General features: G+C 41.5%; 2 protein-coding genes across 2 annotated transcripts in view; both read left to right on the top strand.

The window, feature by feature from the left end:
* The window catches only part of ndufs2 (NADH:ubiquinone oxidoreductase core subunit S2), a 6929-nt gene extending 6777 nt beyond the window's left edge, over positions 1 to 152 (top strand). Inside the window, exon 14 of the mRNA XM_035430306.1 lies at positions 1 to 152. This exon is cut by the window's left edge and continues 40 nt beyond it. The gene's annotated coding sequence lies outside the window, so the exon portion shown is untranslated.
* Positions 153 to 2959: 2807 nt separating this feature from the next.
* On the top strand, positions 2960 to 11272 carry LOC118234035 (high affinity immunoglobulin epsilon receptor subunit gamma-like). Its single transcript, XM_035430318.1, has 5 exons — positions 2960 to 3154; positions 8903 to 8997; positions 9595 to 9627; positions 10601 to 10627; positions 11100 to 11272. The coding sequence occupies exons 1-5, from the start codon at positions 3100 to 3102 to the stop codon at positions 11163 to 11165; spliced, it is 276 nt and encodes a 91-aa protein (XP_035286209.1). The 5' UTR covers positions 2960 to 3099; the 3' UTR covers positions 11166 to 11272.
* Positions 11273 to 11743: the final 471 nt, after the last annotated feature.

Raw genomic sequence — 11743 nt, 5'->3', positions numbered from 1 at the left:
TCCTCACCTGCTCTGCAGTTCTGGAGAGGCATTCTCTACTCCGTCGGTTTGTCTCTGTCTCTCTTACAGTTTTAGTGCTGTCCAGACACACAGCCTCATTCTCCTACTCCTTCATTTGTGTATATCCTAATAAATATTTAAAATATCAGAAATTTTCAGAGTTTGGACCTTTTTATTTTATGAAAATCCACTTGTTGGATTAATCTGATTCAGACAGTGGCCTGTATTGTAGTCACAGTTTGTCAGTAATTAATGCACACAGTTTTATTTATTTATTTTTCATTTTCTCAATGTAGAGTGATTCTCCTTGTGATTACAGTATGCGCAGATTGTCAGTGACTGTAGCATACTTGGCTGTATGTGCAAGAAGCATGGTTTTATCCACCATTTAATCCCTTGTTTTTAAGTAAACTGGTACCAGACTTGTTGCCCCTCTCTGTACTTTTCTTACAGTGCTTCTGCGACCCATATTTCATGTGTGGTCTGTGGTGTGTAATTTTATTTTATTTATTACGACTGTTCGCAGTTTCTACAATGGATTCGGCTCATTTTCATGATCCCCATTTCAATGTTTAAAGCTCAGCAAGACTTGGTGAACTGAGGTGTTCCAATTTGTAACATTTAGTGTGTAAAGAATCGGGATCTGGCTGAAGGTGCTTTTGGGTAATTTACCTGTGCTCCTGGGTCAGTGGAGACTCTTCCAAATTCAGAAGGAAAAAGTCAAATCTGGGATAACATTTGGAGACAGTTTGGTCATATCTGTATAACCCCTAGATTCAAATGGGCTGGTTTGGACATTCCGAAATATGTATCATGTGATTCCGCTTTGCTCTGCAGTGTAGCTGAGCCGCAAAATAAATTTAGGTTACTTCCTCTTTGGTGGGGGGGGGGGGGGCGGCCAGAGCCGCCTGAAAATCGCACGTAGTATTGCACTGCTCTGGCCTCTTACTCACTGTCCCATTCCAAGAAAGTTAAATTCTCTCCTGTGCAAGGTTTGGTGGTTTCACCGAGATAATCGTTGCTGTTCCTTTTTGTCCCTTGGTCTTAGAAACCGGCTTTACTGTTCCTTTCTCTTCACAGTGGTCATGGTGACCAGCTTTACTGTTCCTTTCTCTTCACAGTAGTCATGGTGACCAGCATTACTGTTCCTTTCTCTTCACAGTGGTCATGGTGACCAGCATTACTGTTCCTTTCTCTTCACAGTGGTCATGGTGACCAGCTTTACTGTTCTTTTCTCTTCACAGTGGTCACGGTGACCAGCATTACTGTTCCTTTCTGTTCATAGTGGTCATGGTGACCATCATTACTGTTCCTTTCTCTTCACAGTGGTCATGGTGACCATCATTACTGTTCCTTTCTGTTCACAGTAGTCATGGTGACCAGCATTACGGTTCCTTTCTGTTCACAGTGGTCACGGTGACCAGCATTACTGTGTCTTTCTGTTCATAGTGGTCATGGTGACCAGCTTTACTGTTCCTTTCTGTTCACAGTGGTCATGGTGACCATCATTACTGTTCCTTTCTGTTCACAGTAGTCATGGTGACCAGCATTACTGTTCCTTTCTGTTCACAGTGGTCATGGTGACCAGCATTACTGTTCCTTTCTGTTCACAGTGGTCATGGTGACCAGCTTTACTGTTCCTTTCTGTTCACAGTGGTCATGGTGACCATCATTACTGTTCCTTTCTGTTCACAGTAGTCATGGTGACCAGCATTACTGTTCCTTTCTGTTCACAGTAGTCATGGTGACCAGCATTACTTTGTCTTTCTGTTCATAGTGGTCATGGTGACCAGCTTTACTGTTCCTTTCTGTTCACAGTGGTCATGGTGACCATCATTACTGTTCCTTTCTGTTCACAGTAGTCATGGTGACCAGCATTACTGTTCCTTTCTGTTCACAGTAGTCATGGTGACCAGCATTACTTTGTCTTTCTGTTCATAGTGGTCATGGTGACCATCATTACTGTTCCTTTCTGTTCACAGTGGTCATGGTGACCATCATTACTGTTCCTTTCTGTTCACAGTAGTCATGGTGACCAGCATTACTGTTCCTTTCTGTTCACAGTAGTCATGGTGACCAGCATTACTGTGTCTTTCTGTTCATAGTGGTCATGGTGACCATCATTACTGTTCCTTTCACTTCACACTGGTCATGGTGACCAGCATTAGTGTTCCTTTCTGTTCACAGTGATCATGGTGACCAGCATTACTGTGTCTTTCTGTTCACAGTGGCCATGGTGACCAGCATTACTGTTCCTTTCTGTTCACAGTGGCCATGGTGACCTCTCTCTTCCTCTTTCTGATGTAAATGTCCTCAGTCGTCATCTGCGGATTATTCATGCTCTGGCCAAGAACAACACATTTTGGTCAACAGTATTAATTATGCCCATCTTACTCGTACCCATTATACACGGTGAATAAACAGTGTCACCATAGACCGTGTGAGGAAACAGTGGTGCCACAGTGTGCTGGTGCATGTGAGTAAAGCACAATCACAGGATCCGTTGCTTTAACAGTAAAACTGGCTCTGCAGTGGCAGCGCTGCCTGCAGGAAGTGGTTCACGTCAGGCCCTGTCCTGCTATCTCCTTCTGCTCAGCTGTGTGTGTGTGTGTAAGAGAGTGTTTGTGTGTGTGTGTGTGTGTGCATATGTGTGAGTGTGTGAGAGAGCGTGAGAGGGAGTGTGTGTGTGTGTGTGTGAGAGAGAGAGTGTGTGTATGTGCATATGTGTGAGAGAGTGAGTGTATGTGCGTGTGTGAGGGTGTATGTGTAAAAATGATATATTGCGCATTTTGAATGTACAGTTTGTAGCTCTTCGTTTCATACCACATTTGCGGATCTTGAAAGTTAAAACTGAAGCAAATGGAATGCCCTTACTTCCCCTTTGGCCATCGCTTTTTTTAAAGACGGAGGCGGCATTTTGAAGGGGGTGGTCCAAATGGCAACTCAGATTGGACACCGCTTGGCCACTTCCTTCCCCTGTCGCGAGCTACCAGCGCGTGTGACTGCAACGCCTCGACAGAGACCACTCCGCCGGATTCATCGACAGAAGTCATCTCCGAGTCGAACTCTGGTCACGCTTCATACTTCGTGTCTAGAAAGATGAAGTTTAAGCCCTTGTTTTTGATCGCTTCACTGCTGAATTTTGGAAGCGCCGGTGAGTGTGAAATGTTTGCGTTTTCTTTTTCCTAAACGCACCCACCCACCCACCCCCTGCGACATCAGCACCCTAGAAACTGAAAGAAATGCCTGTGTAGTGTATCCCATCTACCTTGCGTCTAATATGTAATGCGTGGCGTGTAGCGTGATTGAGGAGTTCTGCACATTCAAATAGTTCATTATTCACTCGGCCTGTGTGTAAGTCTGCACTAATAATAATAAGGATCGTCCTGAACATTATCTATTTCAAATACATTTCCATAAAATAAAAATAAAAATCAATTCGAGTTACAAAGCAAATGTGTCTTGGTTAGTAAATTAATTGGTTACTAAAAATGCAATTTTGTTTTTTTTTTCGGAGTAAACATTAAACATTGGGGCAGTGTTTTATAAAATAAATTGCTATTAATAATTATTAATAATAATCTTCATGTCATGTTAAAATAAGTAGCCTATTATTTTGTCTACGGTGAAAACATAATGGGAACAGGGTTTAAATGTCTGAGTCTGAGTGTTTAAATGATTGTTGTGTTACAGTAGTATTGCTTGTTTGTTGTATTGTTACTGCATAAGAATTATTTCATTCGTTCACGTGTAGCTACTAATTGGACTCGTTTGTATTCTTGTCAGAGTTGAATTAACGCTGAACTTTTTTTACTGTGTGTGTTTGCACGAGACCGTACGGTATGCTAATGCTGAATTTCCAGAGTCTGATGTACATTTACTGTGATTCTCTGTTTCTCCCATAAGTACCAGTAGTGTGGAAACCAAACGCAAACGAGAAGTTGACCGTTTTAATTAATTTGGACTGTTCACGAGCTGCACTCAATTCAACACGACATTCACTCAACAAAAAAATGTTGAGTGAAAGCTGACCCCGCTTTATATGAATTTCAATAATTATTTCAGATGTGCTGTTAATATCTCAAAGGGAATTAACTTTTAATCATTTAAAAAAGTAAAATTCAAGTTAGTTATGTTATTCCCTCACTTGCGACGTTCCTCCATAATTGAAATGAATTCATTATTGAAGTGTAAGCTGGATACTGACGTCTTGTTGATCTAAAACAAAATGTTTTGACCATACAAACAATCATAAGTATGCATTTGCCTAAAAAATATAAACAACAAGGATATAATATAACCAAGTTACATATTTTTAATGAATGGTGGGTTCCTCCAAACAGCTTGATTTTAACCAGAACGCGATAGTCGCCAGTGTAATTTTTGTGTTCATCACTTGAATAATGTTGCCTATTTATAAAGTTATGTAAAATCATTATTTGTTCTAACCCGCATGAACCGTACTTCTCATGGAGTAAGTATTCACAAAAGGCACCACTAATAGTGCATCCGTCATACCTATCTTATTCTGAAGCTGCAATAGGTACACCTATGCGTTTTTGTGATTCTAAGGCAATTTCTGACTGGAAGATTTTCCCTGAAATATTGTTTTTCAGTTTATGGACAAAAAATTGAAATCGTTTCAGTATAAATAAGTAGTCACGTGAGAGTAAATTAATTGGTGGTGATGGTCTTCCGTAAGCAAAACAAAAAAGTATTCCCTTAGATAGAAAATATGGCATGGAAAAAAATCAACGGTCATCACGGTCCCTGAGAAAGAGGAAGTTCTGCGTGAGTCAAGTGCTTATGAGTTTTAATACACAAATTTCGCGGAAGAGGAAGGGTAGGAATAAGGCGGAATATATCTTTGGCAACAGGAAATACTGCTAAATATTTAAACTGAACAGTAATGAGAGTAACTAGATTATTATTTTTGCTGTTGCGTTTCAGTCTCTTGTTAATGGAGATGCTTTCCAAAGGCATAAGATAAAACCTTCCCTTTTGAGAATTGCTTCAAATAACTGAATCAGTACTCTAGCTTTAAACACACCGAGGCCTGTACTGCTGTGCCACATTTAGCCGTGTTTGTGCACCTGCACCTCGCTTTGGTTTTATGCAGAGACGTGCGCAGAACTGTTTTTGTCTCGCTTATTAATTTTATACGACACTAATGTGCTGTCAGCTGGATTTCCAGACTTCACTGACGTGCTCTTTTCTGTCATGGTACAAATTGCACCTTTTCATTTCCTGTGACAAATCCAGAAATATACATTTGTGGGGCGACATAGCTCAGGAGGTAAGAGTGGTTGTCTGGCAGTCAGAGGGTTGCCGGTTCGATCCCCCACCCTGGGCATGTCGAAGTGTCCCTGAGCAAGACACCTAACCCCTAATTGCTCTGGTGAATGCGAGGCATCAATTGTAAAGCGCTTTGGATAAAAGCACTATATAAATGCAGTCCATTTACATTGAAATCCAGATTACCCGATCTTAACTTCTCCGGTTTGATCGCAGTTCTGTTTGTTGTTGTCATTGTGGCTGTTGTTAAAAATTTTTTTTTCCAGAATTACTGACCCATAGATGTAGGATCTAGAGTTGCTGCTGTTGTGGCAGTACCCCTGTCTGAACAAGGGACCTGTGCATGGGGGTGCAGGAGAACAGTGAAAGTAATGACCTTCCCCAAATCTAAAATATTGAAATATCATTTTTCAAATGCTGCTTTACATGGCTATACCTATAACATTACACAAAAAGAAAATCCAAAGGAAGAAACAATATTTAAATCGGGTGAGGGAAGCTACGGTGCAGTCGGACGATGTGAGTCTTCAAGTCTGTGCCGGACGATGGCCAGGGTTTCTGCTGCTCTTGACCGCAGCGGGACGCTCATTCCACCACCGTGGCTGCCGGAACAGACAGGAGACCTGACCTTGAAGTGCAGGCCAATGGCGGGGGGGGGCTGGGGCAGATGGGCCTGAGGTGGCACAGCAGAGAGAGTCTGGTGGGTGTGCAGGGTCTTCTGAAGACGCAACGGAAGCTGCCCCTTTAACTGCTCGACGGGCGGGCGCCATTTTGAATTTGATGCGGCGCTGATATGGAGAGCCAGTGGAGGGAGATAAGAGGGGTGTGATGTGGCTGACTCTGGGGAGGCCGTAGATCTGATAAGCGGCAGTGCGTTTGTGAATGAGCTACAGAGGCATGATGAGGGCGGAGGCTGGATGGCCAGACAACGAGACGCAAAAAAAAAAAAAAATTAATTTCAGCCGCTCTTGTTCTGGCACGACTCCTTTGCAACTCAACCAACATGCATGAAAAAGAAAAAGGACAAAAACTAAATGCAAACATTTCAGCCGCTCTTGGGGGAGCAATGGAAGTAAAAAAAAATGTATTTGTTGTAAAACACTTTAAAATGCCGGCGCCTTTCGGCTGAGAGCCTTGTGAGGACAATCTTGCAGTATCACCCTGACGAAGGCTCACAACCGAAACTTGTTGGCCTTTTAAAAAAATGTTTTACAATAAACACATTTTTTACTTCCATCGCTCACCCAAGAGTGGCTGACATTTTTTTGCATTTAGTTTTTGTCCTTCTTTTTCACGCACATTGGTTGAGTTGCGAGGAGTTGTGCCAGAACATTGTTCAATCCAGAGGCAAGGAGGGTGTTGTATAAGTCCGGACGGGAGATGACCAGCACCAGGACTGAGAGCTGGGTTGTGTGGGTGGTGAAGAAGGGATCGATTCTCCAGATGTTGTGCAAGAAGTGCTAATACTGATTATTTTATCATAACTCTGTTTCACATCACCGCCCCGATGTGTAAAACTCAACACGACAAGATAACTTTAGCAAGCTAGCATGCAACATACAAAACTCATGACCAGATCTTCACTGGTCTGTGCTGTTTTCAAATGCTAGAGCCAGTCAGACAGAGAGCATTTAATGGTAAATGGACTGCATTTATATAGCGCTTTTATCCAAAGCACTTTACAATTGATGCCTCTCATTCGCCAGAGCAGTTAGGAGTTAGGGGTTAGGTGTCTTGCTCAAGGACACTTCAACATGCCCAGGGCGGGGTTTGAACCGGCAACCCTCCGACTGCCAGACAATCGGTCTTACCTCCTGAGCTAAGTCGCCCCCTTTAATGGGTGTTTAATGGGTATTCTTGTAACAGTCAGTTTTTGGTGTTAAATTGTTTGATTCTCTATTAATATTCAGTGTTCTATGTTGCGTTATTTGAATCTCTGGTAACAGTCAATGCTCTTTGTAACATTGGGAGTCCCTGGTAACAGTGAATGTTATATGTTACATTATTTTGATTCTGGAGTAACAGTCAGTGTTTTATGTTACATTATTTGATTCCCTGGTAACAGTAAAGTTGTAAGAACTCAGAACATTAGAACATTTAAAAAATGTAAGAAATGTTATGACGAGAATAGGCCATTCAGCCAAACTTGGCCCATCATTCCTTTTTTAAATAAAAAAAAAATAGGTACACACTATAGATAATAAATAATCAACATAAAAACCAACAAAACCAATAAAAACAAGCGAGCAGTGAATCAAACAATCAGTAAAAATAATCAAACTCTCAAAAACAATAAAACCCAATATAAAACAATAAAATCAGAACAGTGTAAATCAGCAAAACCAATAAAAAGCAAATAAAACAAAAACAAGGCAAATAAGTAAATAAATAGATATATAAATAAATAAGCAAATAAATAGCCACATAAAAAACTACAGTGTACCCAGTACTGTATCAAGCCTGGCTGTGAATACCACCAGATTCTTTGCTTCAACCACTTGTACTGACAAACTGTTCCCAGCATTAATAACTCTTTGAGAAGAGGAAACTCTCCATATGACTGTTCCGAATTTTCCATTTGGATGGATTTAGCCTGTGGCCCCATGTTCTGCTAACAGAGTTCAGCCTAAAGAATCTTTTGTGGCTCAACTTACTGATCCCTTTAAGTAGTAAGAAAACCTCTGTAAAAACCCCCACAAAGTCATCTCTTTTTAAGGCTGAATAAATGAAATTCCCCAAGTCTATCCTCATGAGCTATTCAATTTCATGCCAGTAGCCAGTTTAGTTGCCCTTCTATGTACTTTATCCTGAGTCTCTATATCTTTATTGTAACACTGTGCCCAAGTTACTCCAAGTGACGTAGGTCTAACCAACGCATTATATAATGATTATATAATGTCAAGATAACATAAAACATATATAAAACCATAGAGTAACGGGGCCCGAACGGAAGACATTTCTGTTTGGGACCAAGTCTGAAGACGAGGATGCTGACAACATGTCAACTGTGTATGCCAGAACCAAATATGTGATATCAATATGGGGGACAGGTTATAGGCTGGGGCGATGGCGGGAGAGAGGAAATGCCCTCCCCCCCTCCTCACATCCCCTTTCAGAGGCCTGTAAGAGTGCTAATTTTGGGTGAGGCATGCAATGTTTAACTTTATCTGCGGTGTGATTAGGTGATATATGTGCGTCAGCGCTGGAGAAGGGCCTGGTGTCCGTTAAAACAGTGCAGAACACAAAAATGCATATGATACCTTATTTTAAATATTAAGTAATATTTTAATAATATTTAATTAAATAATAAAGTTGCCAGGTTTTTTTTTTGAGGAAAAAAAGGTCATTGTACTAATATTTAGATTTATGTCATTTTGTCTTGAAATATATTATTTGTTAAAGAATAATTAGTTATGTTCCAAAAAATATTTCAGATTACTGTACAATTTCAGGTTATGTTTTGGTTTTAATTGTTTTGATACAGTACAGAAAGGCTAGTGGTTTGCTATTTCTGATACATTTTATACACTAAAATCAATGAAAGAGATGATGATGATGATGATGATGATGATCAGTGTAGTGAAGATAGTGTTTTGCTGGTGTGTAGCGGCGCAGATGGATTCAACGGCTGTCTGCTACATTTTGGATGGAATCCTATTTGCTTACGGCATCGTCTTGACTGTGCTGTACTGCAGACTGAAGGTAAAGACCCAAATGCTACTGCTACACCCAACTACTGCTGCTGTACTCAACTGCTACTGCTACACCCACGTACTGCTTCTACACCCAACTAATGCTGCTGCACCCAAATACTGCTGCTACACTCCACAACTGCTGCTGTACCCTACTACTTCTGCTACTCCCAACTACTGCTTCTACACCCAACTACTACTGCTACACCCAACTACTGCTTATATACCCAACTACTGCTGCTACACCCAACTACTGCTGCTACACTCCACTAATGCTGCTGCACCCAAATACTGCTGCTACACTCCACAACTGCTGCTGTACCCTACTACTTCTGCTACTCCCAACTACTGCTTCTACACCCAACTACTACTGCTACACCCAACTACTGCTTATATACCCAACTACTGCTGCTACACCCAACTACTGCTGCTACACTCCACTACTGCTGCTACACCCAACTACTGCTTCTACACCCAACTACTTCTGCTACACCCCACTACTTCTGCTAAACCCAACTATTGCTGTTACACCCAACTACTGTTGCTAAACCCAGATGCTACTACTGTTACTCTCAAATACACCTGTGCCTTTGTGTTTTTCCTGCAGATGGGGTCAGGAAGCAATTTAGGTCATTCTCAGGTGAGTGTGTGTGAGAGTGTGTGTGTGTGTGTGTGTGTGTGTGTGTTGATGTTACAGTGATATATTTGGGGAGGTCAGATCACAGATGCGGTTGCCTATGAGAACAGGAGGCTGCCGCTGTACTTGCAGTTCCTTCTTCTTCCTCCCGTCACTTCTGTTTTTCTCTTGGACCGTGGTTTCTTTTTCTCTGTCTCCAGTCTGCTGTGTGCACGCGTCAGTTTCCTGTTTCAGAGAAGTGACCACCGTGTCTGTATTTATAAACACACAGTCACAGTTTCCACTTAGCGTACACTCACGTAAAAAAAGACACACACACACACACATACACACACATGCTCGAATATAACAAAACCTCATATGGTATGGTTCATGTGTGGTGTAACTTTGTATGTGGCGACAAATTAATATTTTTATTATACGACAGGAAATTCTCTCTGAGAGAGAGAGGGGGAGCAAGAGGGAGAGGGAGATAGAGAGAGAGACGAAGAGAGCGAGATGGAGAGAGACTGAGCGAGTGAGAGGGAGAGAGAGAGAGAGAGTGATGGAGAGAGAGGGCGGGAAATAGAGAGAGAGACGGAGAGAGCGAGAGGGAGAGAGACGGAGCGAGCGAGAGGGAGAGAGAGAGAGGATCACTTTTCTCTCCTCTTCCTCTCCTTGTTCTTCCGCTTTTAGCCCCAGGAGGGACTTTCACAATTGGGGGGTGGGGCGGGGGCTGTGAGTGTGTGTGTGCGTGAGTGTGAGTGTGTGTGTGCGTGAATGTGTGTGCGTGTGTGCATGTATGTGTACGTGTGTGTGTGAATGTGAGTGTGTGAGCATGTGTGAGTGTGTGTGTGCGTGTGTGTGTGAATATGAGTGTGTGTGCGTGTGTGCATGTATGTGTGTGTGTGTGTGTGAGCGTGTGTGTGTGTGTGTGTGTGTATGTATTACTGCTGTTGATGTAGTAAACATTATTGTTTTTTTTATTATTTTATAGAAAAAACCTGAAGAAGGCATCTACACTGTAAGATGATTTTAATTATTTAATAACCACATTGAACAATATTAGGGTTTTTTAAAATAATTTTTATGTTATTTGTAGTATTCTTTCATATTTCATTATTAGGGAATATTATGTGTTTGGACTAGGGTCTCAGTTCATCATGAATTGCAATTTATTAAAAGCATCTGTCAACATCTTGAGAAACGCATTAGAACAAGTGTTTTGGTCTCTGCAACAAAATACGGTTTTGTTTCATTTCCCGTTTATTGCTCACTGTGTTATGATTTATTACATTACATATTTGATCGTTAATTTCCCTATTACTGTCCCTTGTGCTGTTTGCTTAAATGCCCTTTTTGAAGTCCCTTTGGATAAAAGTGTCCACCAAATGACTACATTTGCAAGTCATTGTAAATTGATGTTGATTACTGATTATTGATTATGTTCCTGAATATTCCACTTTCATTTTTCCCTTTTTGTCTACCCTTCCCAGGGATTGACCCCTCACGCCCAGGACACCTATGAGACCATCGGGGGTCAGAAGAAAGGAATGCCGTGAAAGAGTGCCTGGAAGAAAGGGGGCGGGGTTTTAGCAAAGCCCCGCCCTTTTCAATTATGTCACACCAATTTCCACATCTGGTTCTCTCAGGGCATCAACCATCAGCTTCTGGACCATGAGCAAAGCTTCTTATTTTTAATTTGTTCGCTTATGACGATGTTATATCCGCATATGTGTGTGAGTGTGTGTGTGATAAGATTTGTATGCGAGAGAGGGAGAACTGTGTATTTGTATGTTTGTGTGTGTGTGTGTGTGTGTGTAAGATGTGTATGCGAGAGAGGGAGAAATGTGTATGTGTATGTGTGTGTGTGTGTGTGTGTGTGTGTAAGATGTGTATGTGAGAGAGGGAGAAATGTGTATTTGTACGTGTGTGCGTGAGAGAGAGAAATGAGCAGGTGTTCATGTGTTTATTTTATTCTTATTCTGTGTTTTATTATGTATCTATGTGAAGCACTTTGAATGTGCTTTTGTGTATGAAAGATGCTATATAAATAAACTTGCCTTGCCTTGCCTTGCCTTATGAGAGAGAGAGAGAGAGAGAGAGAGAGAGAGAAAAGAGGTTTGTGGGGCACTAAGGA

This window comes from Anguilla anguilla, chromosome 8 (genome assembly GCF_013347855.1).
Source record: "Anguilla anguilla isolate fAngAng1 chromosome 8, fAngAng1.pri, whole genome shotgun sequence".
Classification (NCBI taxonomy): Eukaryota; Metazoa; Chordata; class Actinopteri; order Anguilliformes; family Anguillidae; genus Anguilla; species Anguilla anguilla.
This window is presented reverse-complemented; position numbering and strand designations above follow the sequence as displayed.